The sequence below is a fragment of the Gobio gobio genome (assembly GCF_949357685.1).
Source record: "Gobio gobio genome assembly, chromosome: 12".
In the NCBI taxonomy this organism is placed as follows: Eukaryota; Metazoa; Chordata; class Actinopteri; order Cypriniformes; family Gobionidae; genus Gobio; species Gobio gobio.
In genome coordinates this window covers 39,863,486-39,882,967 of record NC_137105.1, presented here as the reverse complement: position 1 = coordinate 39,882,967, position 19,482 = coordinate 39,863,486, and the positions used below count along the sequence as shown (strand labels likewise).

The following is a 19,482-nucleotide window of genomic DNA, read 5'->3' as shown; positions in this document are numbered from 1 at the left end:
AAACAGTGGTACTAGAGGATGTGGTGCTGGTCCTTCAAGAGTCATTCTCAACCTATAAAACCTATAAAGCCTATAAAAAAGCAGGCTTCATGTATTTTACAACACTTCAGCTTATGATTGTTATTTAGTGGGGGTCATTTTTTAGGATTCTTTACCTAACTGAAGTCTCTGAGATCCTGACACCTTGCACTTCTGGAGACTCCAGGTAGGTTGCAGCTCTGGAAAATGGTGGCGCTGGAGACTAAAGGGTTCCTGATGGTTTCACCCTTAATTCTTCACCTTAATTCTTAATTCTTTTGCGGTTATCATCTGCATCATCGGAGGTGAGCTTCCCTCCCTCCAGGACATTTACGCCAGGCGGTGTGTGAAGAGAGCTCAGAGGATCATCAGAGACTCTAGCCACCCGAGCCATGGGCTGCTCTCACTGCTGCCATCAGGCAGACGGTACCGCAGCATCAGAACACGCACCAGCCGACTCCAGAACAGCTTCTTCCCACAAGCAATTAGACTCCTGAACTCTTGATCCATCAGGATCATAACACACACTGGACAGAATATCACTCAGCACAACCCACTGTCGATACACACACATTATATACACATTTATTATAATTTATTATTTATCATATAGCACCTATTGCACATTGGATCTCTACTGTGAATAATAATGTATACTGTACATTGTATACTATTATTATTATAGCGTAATGTATATTGTTTAATGTATGTTTTAGTGTGTATATTGTTTAAAGTATATTGTTTAAAGTATATGTATATTGTAAGTATGTGTATATTGGTTAAAGCTGTGAGAACCACACTCACATTGTGTAAATTATTTATTGTTTATTGTAGAGTTTACTGTGCTGTGAGTAATTGTGGGCGCATCAGTGTAATCTGATGCTGCTCTAAATGTTGTACATGTCATGTCGTGACTACTATGTTGCTCGGAACTGCACCAAGAATTTCACCTGCTGTTGCACTTGTGTACATGGCTGTGTGACAATAAAGTGATTTGATTTGATTTGATTTGTTAACAGGTGTCTTTTCTTCACCACATGTTTTTGTCTGACCCTGCTGACCCAACGAGCATTTCACTGTCCAATGGTCACGCCTTAACTGCAATGTCTAGTATTGAATTAGTATTGCATCCTTCTCATGGGCATTTAATACTTTTTGACTTTTCAGTCTGAGTTAAATCTCTTTTTTGGCTCAATTTATCTGTAAAAGAAAACATGCCTAATAATTCTGCACACCTGAATATAAGGTGTTTTTCATTTCCAGCCTTCATGAACAATTATATATCACTTATACATTATTAAATACTAAATTAATAGTAGTTATTAGGATTACTGTGGTTTGGAATTGGTCAAATGTGCCTGGAAAAAAAAATATGATCAGAAAATCAACGTGCCTAATAATTCTGCACTCCCTGTATAGTATGCAATGCCAATGTAACCGATCGCTAGGAGTGAAGTTTGTGCTTTTTAAGTTTTAAGATTTTAACTTTATTGTGCTATCCTTGACAAATGAGTGGCAAATTTCACTACTTAACCTCTTTGTACTTTATTCCTTCCATCTGTTCTTTTGTATGTAGCAAATGCAGTTCTTTTTCTTCTTTGAGATCAACAGAAAATGACAAAAATACTCCATTAAAAACATATAGGAGAAGTAATACGATTAAACAGCAAAGGTATTGCCATGGACAACAGTAAAAATATACAGTTCAACTGTCGCTGTATACAAAGATTTGATGGTTCAATGGTCAGAATCAAGATGCAACGAGAGGGAATAAAAGAGAGTGAGAAGCAAGAGACAGAATAAAGAAGGTCAGTGCTCTGTATGTTGAATTGAAAAAGCCAATTAGCATTTGGCACGCAAGTGTTCTGGCACTCAATCCATCTCCATTGTTTCTGTACCGAACGCATCAGTAATTATGATGCTAAAAGTGAACACTTTCATCAAACACGCGTCTAATTATTTTAATCACGCTGCAACGAACTATGCAAGGAACGACAAACATGTAAATAAATAAATAAATCAATTAGACCAAGGAGGATTGCAAGATGTTCTGTAGTGCTCCACAGACAGTTTGTTTCACATAAATAATCAATGAACACTGCAGAGATCCACAGTGCATTTCATGGAATGAATGAAACATTATAGCACTACAGCGCTTTCTATAAAAGCAAACTGAGGGCAGCACATCAGAACCATTCTGAAAACAGAAAATTCCTACTTGTGTTCAAGCTTTTGTGTGCAGGGTGCATAGGTGTTACTTTCAATCCAACCATTCATCAAACAGAAAGGACATTTGCTGAGATCTTTGTTAGAAAGAGAATAGATGCTAGAGTTGAGGTTAAATCACGTGTATACACACACATACCACCTATACAAAGTATGTAGCATATATGCACACACAAGGGCAAAGTTGTGGCACTTTAGCATGCAGAATACAAAAGCTATGTTATAATTGTTGATTTGGTGCTCAAGATGCATCATGCACATATGATTATTAGACTTTGTAAATTACAATAATAACAATATGTCAGTTTGGAGTGTTTTATACAGAGTGTGAATGTCTAGGAAGTCTGAACCCTAGCTTGAAGAACATTAGTATTGTCTCCAAATGCAAGAAAGCAACTTTAAATTGGCCATACAGCTTACTCTGCCTATGAAACAGGTTATTTACAAGATCCTTTGTGTGCATGTCTTACTGTTCCCTTTCAGTCGGTCACGTTCGACGTACGTGTGACACTGCGTCTTTTTCAAGATGTCATTCCACCCGTGCGTTTCTGGATGCGGTCGTTCCCTTTCACTCGTTGACGGTCACAATCGCTGTCTCACGTGTTTGGGTGTTTAGCACGCTGAGGCAGCGTTTGTGGATAGTTCGTGTTCCCACTGTGGGAACATGACTATCTCGGAGCTTAGATCGAGACTCTCCTACCTTCGGGAAGGTGGAGTCCCCCTCCGCATACCTTGATCTAGTGCTATCCCTGCCCAGCAGGATAGACCTACTTCGACAAGCCTCCGCGGGCCCCTGATCCCTCACAAGCTCCTTAGCCGGTGGTGCTTCCGGAGGAAACTGCTGGCCCCTCCCACGGGTGTCCAGCAGTGACTTTCGGGGCACCCGCGGATGAGCAGATGTCGATCGCTGCATCGGAGGGAGTTGCAGTCCTTGGAGGATGAAGATTCGGCTGTACTGCCTCCCTCTGGGAGAGTGGCAACGGTCGAGTCAGACCCCGAGTTGATGGCTATGCTTTCCTGGGCCGCCGGGAAGGTCGGGCTTGAGTGGAACCCTCCACCACGTACCTTCCAGGTTGGATGATTGGTTTCTCTGGGCGGGTCGCGCTGGTTCTCAGCGTCCCGCTCCGGTACCATTCTTCCCGGAGGTGCATGAGGAGCTGAGTAGGTCGTGGACGGCGCCTTTCAGTGCCAGAAACAGACCTAGCGGCTCCTCCCTCCTCACTACCCTCGACGGCGGACAGGCCAAGGGTTATGCGGGGATCCCACCAGTTGAGCGGGCCGTCGTGATGCAGCTGTGTCCGGCGACCGCCTCCAACTGGTGCGGTGATCCACGTCTCTAGTTGCGAAGGCTTACAGGTCCTGTGGACAGGCCGCGTCCACTTTGCATGCCATGAGTTTGCTCCAGGTACACCAGGCCCAAGCGCATATGGACATGCACGAGGGTAGGCCTGACCCAGAGCTTCTCCGGGAGCTCCGGACGGTGACGGACCTCGCCCTCCGGGCGACGAAAGTCACCGCCAGCTCCCTCGGTCAGGCGATGTCCATCGTAGTGGTCCAGGAGCGACATCTCTGGCTCAACCTGGCCGACATGAGGGAGACCGTCAAGTACCAGTTCCTGGACTCCCCCATCTCGTCGGCCGAGTTGTTTGGCGACGCGGTCGAGAGCTTCTCCCAACAGTTCTCGGCCGCCCAGAAGCAGATGGAGGCCATCAAGCACATCCTGCCCCGGCGGCCCGCTGCTGCTCCCACTCTGCCGCCGGCCTCCGCGCCTCCGCCGAGGACGGCCACCTGCCACCGCCCCTGCTCTCGCCGTGGGCGTGGAGCCGGCCGCGGGAAGGCCGTCCAGCCCACTCAGGCCACTGCCAAGCGAGGTGGCAAGTGCCGTCGTAAGAGACCCTGAGACTGGCCACCCAGAGATGGAGGAAACTGCTCTTCAGGAGATGGCTGCAGCACCACTCCTTCCTCCGGAGGAGGGCCGGGGGAGAATCTTTGTTTCTGTTTTTTCTGTTCTGCCACTGGCCAAATTCTCAATAAAAGAGCAGTTTCCAATATCTCTGGGTGCCTAGAGAGCGCGCCAGTCAGTGTTCGACGCTCCCATGCCTTGTCACTCTCAGACGCCTCTCTGTTCGCCAGCAGGGGTGCCGGCTGTGGGGACGCAGCCCAGAGGCCTTCCCATACTCGCACACCCCCTCAGCGAAAGCAGGTAAGTGTTGCACAGCACACTCAGACCCCACTTCAGGGCCACCAGGCCGTCCGGGTCGGGTCCCTGCATGCCGCCTCGCTGCCCCGCTGCGAGTACGTCTGTGGTGCCATTGGTCCCCTTCAACTGCTTGAATTCGTTCAAATGCAGGACAGCGGTACCACTGAAACATTTCAGAGGCTCCTGGGGCATATGGCATCTACAGCCACGGTAACGACGCTCGGATTGCTTCATATGAGACCGCTTCAACGCTGGCTACACGATCGAGTCCCAAGATTGGCGTGGCACAGCGGATCCCTCCGTGTCCAAGTGATGCCAAAATGCCGCCAAACCTTCAGCCCGTGGTCGGACCCTTCTTTTCTATGGGCAGGAGTGCCTCTAGAACAAGTGTCCAAGCATGCTGTTGTCTCCACGGATGCCTCATCCAACGGCTGGGGTGCCATGTACAACAGGCTTGCAGTTTCGGGTCTGTGGACGGGGCCCCAACTGCAATGGCATATCAATTGCCTGGAGTTGATAGCAGTTCGTCTTGCACTCAGCCGCCTCAAGGGGCCTCTCAGAGGCAAGCACGTTCTGGTCCATATGGACAGCACTGCGGCCGCTGCATACATCAACAAACAGGGTGGTCTACGCTCCCGTCGCATGTCACAACTTGCCCGCCATCTCCTCTTGTGGAGTCAGAAGCATCTGAGGTCGCTTCGTGCCACTCACATTCCGGGCCTGCCCCATCTTGCAGCCGACGAGCTCTCACGTCAGCAGGTGCTTTCCGGAGAGTGGACACTCCACCCCCAGGTGGTCCAGCTGATCTGGAGTCGCTTCGGGGCCACTCAGGTAGACCTGGGCGTTGGCTCGTGGCGCCTCACTGACAGATATGTGTAGAGCTGCGGGCTGGGCGACACCTAACACGTTCTCTAGATTCTATAGCTTACGTGTAGAGCCGGTAGCTTCCCATATGCTCGCTTCCCATAGTCAGTAACACCGGAGTGCCCGTTCTAGTGTCGGCTTGCTGCGCCATTCCCTTCCCCATAGAATGGATACGTGCGCTTATTTTATCTCCAGTCGAGTTCCCCTAAGATAGGCGAACCCTGTCGAGTCCTCCGCAACCCGCGGCAGTCGGATGTGGCGGAGCATCCGACGGCAAGTCTAACACTCGTATGCATTGGTGGAACCTGTGTTAGGCTGGGTTCCATATGTTGTGACCCCCACGGTGGTCCCATGTGTGTATTTTTCCACGGTACAGCTCCCTATGGCGAGCTTGTGTCTTTCCCTCGGCAGAGTTTCCTCTGCCATCCCAGTACGGTGTTGTCCCCCCCTCGTAAATTGGTAAATTTCCGTATGTTGCACTGCCCAAGGCCAGTCCATACGTGTATTCTCCACATGATAACTCCCTCCGGGCATGATGTGACCGACTGAAAGGGAACGTCTCGGTTACGTATGGTAACCCTCGTTCCCTGGAGGAAGGAACGGAGACGTACGTCCCGTCGCCACAGTTGCTGTACAATCACTGCAGGCCGAGTCGCTAAGTTCGGCTCCTCAGTGAAAAGCAATGGTGCGCTGCTCTCGCTTCCTGTTTATAGCCGCGGTGCAGGGCGGAGCGAAAGATGCAAATCTCGCACGCCAATGGCTCATTGGCCCGTTCTCTATATCTCGAAGCTGATAGGGGCTCCCTGAAGTGATCCCAATTCGTCGGTGATGTCCGACGTACATCTCCGTTCCCTCCTTCAGGGAACGAGGGTTACCATACGTAACGGAGATGTTCATGACAGCAGAAATGTATCAATTATGTGTGTGTGTGATGTAGGAAACAGAAAAGTACTTTATTGTGGACTATAGCCTACATTTGCATTTATTTGAACTGGTGAATTTGTTTTTAAAAGTTAATTGAAATACTCAAAAAAAAAAATCATGTTAATTTATTTGAGGATATTAAAGCTGCAGGTTTCTAAATGAAAAAAAAAAAGAAAAAGGTACGTTTATTTTAAGGTGACACAGTTATACGTTACCAAATGTACTTACTATAATAATAACAGTAAATTTTGCATAATTACAAGTAACTAACCCTAAACCAAACCCTAACCGTGACTATATATATTTAGTAAGTAGTTTGTAGTTCATTATTATTACTCTGTACTCACACAAATAAGTACTATGTAACTACATCACCTTAAATTAACATAACCAAAGTAAATAATATAAAATGAAAAATTGTTCCTCAATGGGAACAAAAACAATTTATTTAGATATTATCTGTGTTATGGAACAGAGACTCCAAACAGGAAATTATACAAAAAGGGAGTTTATTAACAGTAAAGGAAATAATAAGGTGAGTACTTAAGATGTGATGGATGGTAGATGAATGGTGAATGGAAATACAGTCTCTGTTGTAGACGGAGGATGAGGAGGTCGTGGATGATGGAGCGGAGGATGATGGAAGTGGTAGCAGGATGATAAGGTGGACAACGAAGAACAGGAAACACTGCAGACGTGGAGACTCTCTGGGAGAAGACGATTCTTTGCAAACACAACTTGGGAGGTAGGAGAGGACAACAAGGTGAGTCCTTCCTTAAACAAGACCTGACAAAGTGACCGTGTGAGGTGTGTGCTTATATGCTGCCTGTGGTGACGAGGAGATGAGATGCAGGTGATAATGAGGTGCAAACCGGTGTGAATCAAGGACGTGCTGGGTAGTGTAGTGCTGACATGATGGAACTGTCACAATCTGATCAGTTTATAACCTCCTATTATCCATTGGAGATAATTTTTATCATCACATAATCATTTTTAGTTTTTTCTATATAAATGCATGTGCAGGTGCATCATGGCTGTAACCAAAAGTTATGTAAAGTTATGTAAAAAAATAAAAAAATAAAAAATTTGAGTGTCTGATAGTATAATTCCCTTTTAGACAGTTGGCTAGATCATTAAATGCCCACTGTATACGTGAGAGTTTTTAGTGAGGGCATGGAGGCAACCAGAATACCCAAGAGGGGAGTATTCTTTGCATTGTCGGCATTTAAACTAATCAAAAAGATGCATGTAAACAGCAGGCGAGTTATTGCTGATACAGGATTTGGTAAGACAAAAGCAGTGGTCCTCGTGACAGTATCTGTAACAATCGAAAAAGCAGTATAGCACTGCACTAGTACCCCATTTTTAGTACAGGGTACACTCTAAAAAATGCTGGGTTAAAAACAACCCAAGTTTGGTTGAAAATGGACAAACCCAGCAATTGGGTTGTTTTAACCTAGTAAATGGGTTGTTTAACCCAGCAGTTGGGTTAAATGTTTAGTTTAAAACAACCCAATTGCTGGGTTAAAACAACCCAATTGCTGGGTTTGTCCATTTTCAACCAAACTTGGGTTGTTTTTAACCCAGCATTTTTTAGAGTGTACAGTATGGAATATGTAAACATTGGCCACGATGACAGCTAGGCTATTTCGTTCATTTTATGAATGAAGTACTGTAAATTACAATGTAAATTAATGTACATTTATTTATACATGTCTTTATTCATATATGTATTGCTTGTCTGTGTAATGAGAGAAGGAACCCTTGGTAAATATGAGCAAATGCGGCTGTACAAATAAATCTGCCTTGTTTATCTTTCTGATTTTTAATTTAAAAAATGCACATTTTCTTTGAAATAAAACATTGAACGTGGGGGGAAACTCACATTATGAAATAAATGTTTTTCTCCAATGCATGTTGGCCACAATTATTGACACCCCTAGAAATTCTTAGGAGTAAAATATCACATATAATTTTTAGCACACCAGGGTGACTAGGAGCATAAAACTATCCAGCCATGACCTCATCAATATGAGGAAGCACAAAGGCCAAATTCCCTTAAAGGGTAACTTCAGTGATTTAGCATTAGGCTTTGTATCAGTAGAAACTCGGTAGTATATTTCAAATTATGGTACTTTCCCCCCTCATATCCCCCTGAGACGAGAGAATTATGCATTTTATTTCTGGAAAAAATCCTCAGATGACGCAAATCTCGTCATTTTGCGTCATCGGATGATTTTTTGGCCAGAGGCAAAGACTACAGCCACTAGATGGAGCTGTTCCGCGTGTTATCAACCCACCCATAGGGGAGAGATCTCACGCACAGAATGCAAGACACAGACGGCCGCACGGACAATCATAATGGAGCGCGGTGCAGAGTAAAGTGAGTGTTTCAACTTTTCAATGAATTCCTTTGATAGTTTAGCTTCCATATGCGATCTGAAAACGTGCCAGACTGGCGCTTAACGTTACCTCAGCTCTGCTCAGCTCGAATGAAATCTGACTCCTGCTGCGTCTGTGCCGTGACTTTCGTTCGGCTCACTCACACTTTATTGAAAAGACATGTTCAGTTTTTAATTGTAGTGTTTATTCTCTAACTGAACAAAATGATTGTATTACTATGAAGATCAAAACGACGGTGTACGGAGTGGCCTCGTAGGGCAGCGAAGCAAGTGCATTCTGGGAGTTGTTGTCTTTCATCCACATGAGACAAAAATACATTTTCTGTCTTTTCTCAGTCTAGAAGTTACCAAATTCAAAAATAATTTCACATTTCTACTGCATAAAGGACCCAGTTTAAATACAAAGCTTAAAGGAACACTCCACTCATTTTACAAGTCCCCTAGAGTTAAATAGTTGAGTTTTACCGTATTTGAATCCATTCAGCCGATCTTTGTATCCAGAGGTGTCAAGTAACGAAGTACAAATACTTCGTTACCTTACTTAAGTAGAAATTTTGAGTATCTATACTTTACTGGAGTAATTATTTTTCAGCCTACTTTTTACTTCTACTCCTTACATTTTCAAGCAATTATCTGTACTTTCTACTCCTTACATTTTAAAAATAGCCTCGTTACTCCTATTCCATTTCGGCATGTTTTCATTCCAGCTTGTCATAAAAAACAACTATCCAGATAAATCGCGCCATCCGGACAGAGTGAATTTGATTGTGGTTGGATGAGAAGGATAAACTCAAACCATTCCGACACCCTATTGGGTTGTAGGCGATCAATCACGCCTGCACCTGCACAAATCACACACCATGTTGCCAGATAGGGCGGGTTCTCGCCGACGAGCGAGCACGCACTTTCGGCCAATCAGCGATCAGCAGGCAGACGTGCTCATTCATGACTTTAGCCGGGTTTTTAGCGCGATAACTTTAGCTGTATATTCCAGTGATCGATATGCCAGTGGCATAAATATACAGTAAGTTGTATCTACAGTAAAGAGTGGGAGAGTGACTCAACTCTCAAACGTGAACTACACCTGTGACTCGAAGACTCTTTATAAAAATAACCGTGACTCCTGTCCATCGTCATATACACACTTAGGACATCTGCAACTAGCAACCCCGACAGCTGCTGAAAGATGTTAAAATCAACGATTAATCCGTTCTGACTGTACTAAGTGCATGTGCAATGTACTTCACGAAAGACATACTGTAGTTTTGTCAAAGCAAAGTGTAACACAAAGGTAAGCGCATTGTTGTTATTTATTTGTTGACGGATTATTGTACAGTATCAATGAATTATGCATTTTGGCAGTGGTGTGTGCATTAACCTGTGAAATGCCTGTTTATTACATTGCTTTTTCCAATCTCTATATTGGGCACTTTTTGCACGTAAATTGGCTTTTTATTGTTGACATTGAAAATTATGTATGTGTTTTTCTGAGGTATAGCCGTTTTGACAGTTTCTACCTGGACATATAGTCATATTTGATCCGTTTTACTCGGATTTTTTTTAAAAAAAATTTATCATCAATGTTATGTTTTAAGGACATAAAATTGTTAACTTACTTATCAACATTGATTGGTATGGCAATAAAATAATATCATATTATTTTGGCAGTTAAAGTTTTGGGCTTTTTTCTTGGAGTGACTATTTGCCTATAAGTAAAGGTGCAAAAAGTCAAAATTGTTATCAATAACCAGGCATGTTATCAATAACCATTTTTAAAAAATATAATGTACATTTGGTGAGGTTTTTGGGCTGGAAATCGTCAACCAAATCTGACCACACTAATCACACATTCAAAAAATGGTTATTGATAACATGCCTCTGATTTTTGACTTTTTGCACCTTTACAATATTTATAGGCAACTAGTCATCAAATCTTCCGCTCCATGAAACACGTTAATGCTCAGTATTACACATATGGTTCTTTAATGTATTTGCATTGTCCTAAAATGCGTTCATTTTCAATGGGAATATATGCGGCTGAAAAGCATAGCCACGTGCATCTAAAAATTTTCAACATTAACTTTTTAATATAACATTATAGTCATTATGGCCTTTAGAAAAAATTTTTTTTTGAGGAGGTGGGGTATGCACTGTGGCGCAGCCTAATCTTTTGTCCTTAAAGGGATAGTTCACCCAACAATGAAAATTCTGTCATCATTTACTCACCCTCAAGTTGTTCCAAACCGGTATGAGTTTCTTTGTTCTGAAGATATTCTGAAGAATGTTTGTAACCAAGCAGATAGAGCAACCATTGACTGCCATAGTAGGGGAAAATACTATGGCAGTCAATGGTTGCATATAATCCGCTTGGTTACAAACATTCTTCAATCTGAACAAAGAAACTCATACAGGTTTGGAACAACTTGAGGGTGAGTAAAAGATGACAGAATTTTCATTTTTGGGTGAACTACCCCTTTAATAGCATTTTTTCCCCTTACATTACTTTTACTTTTATACTTTAAGTAGTTTTGAAACCAGTACTTTTACACTTTTACTTGAGTAATAAGCTTGAGTTGATACTTCAACTTCTACAGAAGTCTTTTTAAACCCCAGTATCTATACTTCTACTTGAGTAATGAATGTGAATACTTTTGACACCTCTGTTTGTATCTGGCGGTAGCACTTTTAGCATAGCTTAGCATACATCATTGATTCTGATCAGTCTGATCAGATCAAAACTTGACTCTTCTACAGTTAAATCGTGTGCTAAGACCAACTGAAAATGAAAAGTTTCTACACCTATAGGGCTAGGAACTACTTTCTCATTCCTGCGTAATAGTCATGGATCTTTTCCCACCCACATACAATGGTTCCGACCCCCATGCAAAATCTCAAAATTCTGGCCGGGTCATAGATATATACATAGATACCTCATTAGTGCCTGCGTGGATCATGGCGTGGATCACTCGAATGAGGTATCTATGTATATATCTATGACCCGGCCAGAATTTTGACCTCACACACGGGAAGTGATGGCAGTCTGCTATATTTGCATAAATACCGCTCGGTATCTCTCAGAAACTGATCGTTTCGTGTCTTAAGACATCAATGTGTCGTCAGGGTTTAATTTGAAGTTGTCTGTCCTTTTTTTTTACTCTAATAGAATTAGACCCCATTGACAAGCATTATATGAGTGACACACAGCAAAGGTTGGAGTTAAAAATCTTCATTTGTGTTCTACTGAAGAAACGAAGACACCTACATCTTGGATGCCTTAGGGGTAAGCATAAAAACATCAAATTTTCAAAAGCATCAAAAGGACGTTGCAATAAACGTGACCTAGAGAAAAACATTTATTTCATAATGAGATTTTCCCCCACTTTCAATAGTTTTGAAAATCAATTGAAAGGTTTGAATTTTATGATTTTTTTTAATGAAAGATCAAAAGGATAATCAATGCAGATTTACTTTCAAAGTCGCCTTTGCTAATATTTACCAAGGGTGCCAATATTATCGGAGGGTACTGTATCTGTCATTTATTCTATACTATTTATGATATGATTTGCCTAATCGCAAATTGCACTGCATTCAAGTTGCAATCAGATTGCGCAAACCAATCCCAATTCCACAGGCTTGTTCCTGCCATTACCTGATTAGCATAAAGTGGCTTAGGCACTAAAACAAGACAGCCAGTATGTGCAAACTAAAAACGCTATCCGTGAGAACATTTCCTTCTTAGTGCTCTGACAATCACAAACCAACATCTGTATCACTTACTATCACCTGCATGGGTTCAACAACAGACATACACTATTAAAAAAACGTCCAGCATCAGAGGTATAAATACTGAGATAGCACAACTGGGCAGTGTTGTATAACACTCGCTTATGTTAAGATCAGAAAATTCCAGAACTTGTATCTGTATCACCATGGGCATACACTGAAAATAATACTTGATTAATACTTATTTTTCACTGAAAATTTTATTTTAAATGAACTTAGGTGTCAAAGTTCAAATTTGTCATATCAGTTCAAATATATTGAGTAGATTCCAACACATTCCATAAATAAAGGTCTGTGATTCTGACCTATTTGTATTTGACATTTATGTTTTACAATGAAAAGACTGTCTGCAACTAGTACAGCAAGAAAGATACTTGTTATTGCACTTGCATTAGCAAAGCCATTACTCATTGGACGTAGCATCACACATCATAGACTTTGTGTATGCAGCCATCCATAATCTAACCATAAAAAAACTTCAACATATCAGAAACTCTTTTAAATGTACAACATAACTGAACATTAATCATTTACAGGTCTTTCTGTTCACTCAAAAACACATAAAATCACACTTAATTTCAACATTTACTCTAAAAATCCACCGCCCAGTTTCAGCAAAGGCAAGTCTGCAACCTTTAGTCAAAAATGCCTAACGGCTAAAGCTAACGCTCCAGGCAGTACACAGGGAAGGAAGCTGTTTTTTTAATGGCTATCAATGACAAAGAGGCTTCACTATGCTGAATAAACAGCTTTTGTGAGAAATAGCCTGTTCGCTAATCTTCAACATGTTTTACACTAAATAATACTTTCATTGGGAACTATATGTAGCTTTTACCTTGATAAAAATGTTCTATTTTTAAAGGGGTGATGAATTGAGAAATCAACTTTCCTTTGAGCCTTAGATATATAAAAGTTCATCGTGATATAAGAATATCTTGTAAATTTTGGAGCTGAAAACTTCCTTGTTAGTAAAAGAAAAGCTTTTATTGACACCAGGCCCAGAAAACGCTCGATCTTAGAATATGTTGACCCTTGATGTCATCGTATGCTGAAACACCGCCTCAAGCCCGCCCACCGACTCGTGGAGCTAACCGGATCGTGCTACCGAACAATAAACATGCCAGTTCAAGCTCATTTCACCGTGGAAACGTTTGTAAACAAGATACAGGTTGAGACTGGATTTGCAGATAGATTGCGATTAAAACACAATGCTGCACCTTCTATATTGGATCCGACAGGAATGGTGCAACACACTTATGTGAGTAAAACATGTTTTATATATGTGATAGTATTGCATTGTTACAGACCGTATTGATTATGTGTACGTGTCTAACTGAACATACCTTAGCACGCTGTCAATGGCTGAAGAATCCTTTATTTGAGGTGTTATTGGTTCATTCGTGATCAGACTCGGACTTGTAACGTTATGGGCCAGGGCTCGTAAGGCCCAACGTCCCGGGGCTATGTGCTTTTCAGACGGGCTACCAAAACGTAAGCCGGCCTGCCGATGGGCTATCTTAAATAGTGAAATAACATTCCTTTCTAGCGCGTGTGTGTGTGTGTGTGTGTGTGTACGGTTCGTGGTTATATTCACCGATCGGGCCGGCCAAGTAATACAAAAATAACATTCAAATCAATCGCGGGTGGATGAGAGATGAATCATTGTGTTTGTTTGATAAAGACATTTTGTGAGCCCTGTGAGCGTTTCTCCAGACGCTTTCAAAACAATTCCCACATGTACTGAGGGGAGCTGAAGCTCATTAAATATGCAAATCTTATCCAATCCTAGCCGTGGGCTTTTACTTCCAAGTCTTCAGTGTGGCACGCCCATAAAAACCGAGCGTTTCTTCAGAGAGCCTCAAAACCAGGGCAGAAAATAGCCTATTACTTATTCATTATGATGTTTTTGAATGTAAAAATCACGCGAACGTCATAAGTTGACCTCGGGCAACAGTATAAAAAAATACTATTGTCTGAAGGCAAAGTAGGCAAAGTCGCAACAGGTAGGACTTATTTACGGCATTAACACCAAATGTGTAGTAGTATTTACTAATAGGTGTGGCGTAATATTGAGTGATATTATTGTCTAAAGGAAATAAACAATATCTATGTTTTCTATCTTTGGCTTTCAGGCTTTACTAATTATAATAAGACTTGAATGACTAGATGCTGTGATGCTGATAAAATGCATTTTAATGAATAAAGATAAAAATGAATAATTTTATTATAAATGTTTATATTGTTGTTTAATTAAAATATAATAATAATGTGTCCAGGCTTCCAGGTTTCAACAAATAAATTAGACTTGAATTGTATTGATTTATGACTGCTGTGTTTGCCTAATAATGATAACACTTTTTAATTAATGAAGGTAAACAAAATATAAAGATTTTAATAAATACATGTATTCTTTCTATGGCTTCCAGATTTTAAAAATTAAATTACAGTCACATTTTTAGTGACTAGTATCACTGCTATGTATGCCCTATAAAGCTGTTTTTTAATGAACAGATTTGATCTAATCTTAAATGTGGTTTTATGCGCACTGTAGTGACCAGTAATCGCAATAGGGATATTCATGCTCTTTTTTCCCAAAGCACATTCCACAAACATTGCAGTCATATTGTACATTTACTTTCGATATAACAAACATAGAATATTATTCACACATGTACATGTAACGTAAACTGTAACTGACTGTCATACAACTCTGAACGCTGGCCACTGACGTCACCGCCATTATATGATGGGCTGAGGTGCCTCACCTGTTCCAAGTTCGCTGTTATGCTTTTTCCAATGGTAAGAGCCACAGACCCTATAATCTCCAAATAATAAGACAATCTCTGGTTTCAGGTAATGCAACAAAAATCATTAATATAATCCCAACACAATTTAAATATATTTAAGTGGATTGAACACAATGAAATTAAGTTAGGATAAAATGTATGGCAAGTGTGTTGCTTTAGGTCATTTTAATTAAGAAATTGAACAAGCAGCACAAAATATATTTTACTACTTACCACTGATATAATTTGCAGGATCTTGAACTTTGTTTCATTATTTAATGGATTTTTTTATTTTTTTACTTTTATTTGACTGTTTATTGTATAAAAGCAAAAAATGTAAATTTGCATGTCTTTGTCCATTATAATAGTAAAATAATTTGGTAACACTTTATAAAACCTGCACACTATGAAGCATTAGTTAAGCATTAGTAAATAGTTAGTTCATCATTTATAAAGCATTAATATATATTAATAAGCAAATACAGCCATAAATGCGTTTTTCTTGATTTATAAACATATTTATTATGTGTTTAATAATTGTATTTTCATACTTTATTAATGATAAATGTATAATTTCTAAATTAAGTATTACATTATTTACAAACCAGTTAATTAGAAGTTTTACGATGCGTATAGTCCTCACTTTATTTAGGCTCACAAAAATAGTTAACTGACAACTACTAAATATTTTACAACTATCTGAATTAATTATGAATTACAGTAGGAATACATGTTTATAAAGCATTTATTAACATTCTGAGCAACTATTTCTATTAGTCTAAATAATAAGATGTATAAACTTACATTAGGAAGGTTTATTAATCCTTTACTTACACTTTCTAAATGATCTTATGAACCACTGACAACTTCTAATTAACTGGTATGTAAATAATGCAACAATTGATTTAGAAATTATTAATTGATCATTAATAAAGCATGAAAATACAATTATTAAATACATTATAGATATGCTTATAAATCAAGAATAAAGCATTTATATCTATATTTATAAACTGCTTATTAATGTCTATTAATGCTTCATAAATGATGAATTAACTATTTAATAATGCTTAACTAATGCTTCATAGTGTGCAGTTATTATAAAGTGTTACCCATTATAAAAATGACAGTAAAAGGCTGCCTGGAGTTTGCCAAAGGGCACCTGAAGGACTTTCAGACCACGAGAAACAAAATTCCTCTGGTCTGATGAAACAAAGATTGAACTCTTTGGCCTGAATGGCAAGCATCATGCCTGGAGGACACCAGGCACCACTCATCACCTGGCCAATACCATCTCTACAGTGAAGCATGATGGTGGCAGCATCATGCTGTGGGGATGTTTTTCAGCAGCAGGAACTGGGAGACAAGTCAGGATCGAGGGAAAGATGAATGCAGCAATGTACAGAGACATCCTTGATGAAAACCTGCTCCAGAGCGCTCTGGACCTCAGACTGGGGCGAAGGTTCCCCTTCCAACAGGACAACGACCCTAAGCACAACCAAGATAACAAAGGAGTTGCTACGGGACAACTTTGTGAATGTCCTTGAGTGGCCCAGCCAGAGCCCAGACTTGAACCCGATTTGAACATCTCTGGATCAGATCTCAGATATAAAAATGGATGTGCACTGATGGCCATGCAAAGAAGAATGGGAGAAACTGCCCAAAATAGGTGTGCCAAGCTTGTAGCATCATACTCAAAAAGACTTGAGGCTGTAATTGGTGCCAAAGGTGCTTCAACAAAGTATTGAGCAAAGGCTGTGAATACTTATGTACATGTGATTTTTTTAATTTTTTAATGCATTTGCAAAGATTTCCAACAAACTTATTTCATGTTGTCATTATGGGGTATTGTTTGTAGAATTATACAGTACATAATTAATTGAATCCATTTTGGAATAAGGCTGTAACATAAAAAAATGTGGAAAAAAGTGAAGCTTTATTTTTTTATTCTTGAGTGTGTAATTGCCTGTGTGGTCCATACTTTCTCTCAGTGGTAGATGGAAAACCTGTAATTCTATTATGGTTCATAGAACAAACTTGATGAGAATGCAGATGAAAAAAAAAAAAAAAGATTTCTCGCTCTTACCAAAGAGGGAGTAAACCACGCCCACTGTGATGTCAGCAGCCACTGGGATGTTAGACTGGAAGGTGTTGTTGTCCAGTCCTCGCATCTGTAACACACACACACACATATTTCTGGAGTGATTATGATGATTTTCTTCATCATTGGTGGCCTCTGAAAAACACCACATACGTATAAAACAGATGTCTATTACAGAAGACTGCTAGGGGTTTATAATGAATCGCCTCATTATTCTTTGAGGACATTTTGATGTATCTGGTAATGAGTCAGGAATCGGTACCATATGTGTCCCCATAACTTATTACTGATATAATTGACAGGATATTGAACTTTAAAAAAATTATAGTACTTTAGTTATAGTAGCCTATAATTATAGTAGTAAGGATTTAAATGTCAAACAATTTGCATGTCTTTGTCCATTATTATAGTACAAAAACATTTCTAACTTTTTTAATATTGCTTTAATTGAAATAATATAAAGCTTTCACTGTCTGGTTTTTTTTTTCAATGCTTAATTCTTTTCTAAGAAAATACTTAAGTCTTTTCCCCTGCATTTTTGTTCAACAAAACAGCTCAACATTCCTGTAGCTCAGTCAGTACAGCATTTAATGCAATCAATAGCAAGGCAAGGTCATGGGAATTCATGAACTGAAAAAATATGTAGCTAAAGCATCTGCCAAATGCAATAATGTAAGTGCAGTTAAAGTTGTTAGACTGTTCACAATTATTCCTGACATCTACCTTGTCATGTTCAGGAGAGAAGTATTGTATAAAGAGTTGAAAATGAACAAGTCAGTTGATCTGGCTCTCCAAACCAGTCTGAATAGAACAAAAGGATGACAGATTTGTTCATTTTAGTCTGAGCTTTTCTTTTAACCTTCCTAATCTCCTTTTCAGTAAATCTGAAGCATAATAAATTGTTTCTCTGAATTTGTATTAGAAACGTGCATGTGTGCTCTCGACCCTTTGATCAGCATGCTTTGCTGAGAGTAACAGTTGTGCATAATTCTTAAAGGGGGGGGTCTAATACGGTTTCATGCATTCTGACTTATTTACACTGTTAAAGAGTTGGATTCTTATGCTAAACATGGAGGGGAAAAAATCAACCAGAGCAAGAGCAAGAGCACGCCCATCAATGAGCTTCGTACGGGTTATGGAAGCCGTCGGCAGCGATGTAATTTTGTTTTTAGACCACGAAATCAACAATGTCACAAAAGAAGTGTGTTTTTGGTTGTGAGGGAAAGATAACCTTGTTCATAACCCAGCATTAAGGAAACAGTGGATGCAGTTTGTTTTTCCAGAGCAGCAACAGAGTTCAGCAAGTGTGTTTGTTTGTTCCCGGTCACGAGTCGAAACCGCAGGCGGTGAGTGAAACTGCATCAAATGTCTGTGTTTTGTTGGTAATCTGATATAATTGACAGGATTATATCCTGTATATCCGTAAGTGCATTTAATGTAAACAACACAAACTTATAGTGAATCGAAAGTTATCGAGGGATAATGCCATGACGTATTGTGTGTGTGAGTCTTTAGCTCTGGCCACTGAATGCCTCCACAAGTTCGGCTGTTTTTGGAAAGAATCGGTACAGCGTATCTGTCTTTCATAAATATGATAAAACTAAAGACTCTTCAGAGATATGAAGAAGGCAATAGTACTCTACTGTATAGGTACTCAAGATTAACATGAGCCTTGCAGAAACCGTGTGTGTTATGTACCCTGTAAAAACTGTTTGTATAGCCTTTAACTTTCATTAGGCTAATTGCCAGGCTCTGTAAATCACATCTGTATAAATATTCCATCTCTCTCCCTCTTTTTTTCTCCCTTCTTCCTTACCTACCTCCCTCAAATGCACACATCCAGCATACTGATCAGTCGTAGCTGAAGGCTGAGTCTGCACACTGAAATCTCACTGGAGAGTGATAAACCCAGACGTACACTTCGTTCTGCTACACAAATTCATTCTGTTAGTAAAAGAGCTTTAATGTTTGACAGTGTATATATTAGGGGTGGCACGGTACATGGAAAAAAACCGAACCGTTCGGTTCGCTTGTGTCGGTTCGGTGTGTGTGTGTCGCACGGTTCGCGCCTGCGCAATGTATCCTCGTGCCCGCATGTTACCTCAGACAGCTGGTGTCCTTTTCGCGCGAAATAAGAGGTTTGTGTGGACATACAGTAAAGTAAAAGTGGAGTGCTGC

The 19,482-nt window shown here is 40.4% G+C and overlaps 1 protein-coding gene across 1 annotated transcript in view; it reads right to left on the bottom strand.

Annotated features, from left to right (window-relative positions):
• The window catches only part of opn7a (opsin 7, group member a), a gene marked incomplete at both ends in the record, with an annotated part of 107,025 nt that extends 89,651 nt beyond the window's left edge, over nucleotides 1-17,374 (bottom strand). The window contains one exon of the mRNA XM_079831211.1: nucleotides 17,290-17,374. Coding sequence (XP_079687337.1) covers nucleotides 17,290-17,374 — 85 coding nt within the window. The remainder of the gene's footprint in view (nucleotides 1-17,289) is intronic.
• Nucleotides 17,375-19,482: the final 2,108 nt, after the last annotated feature.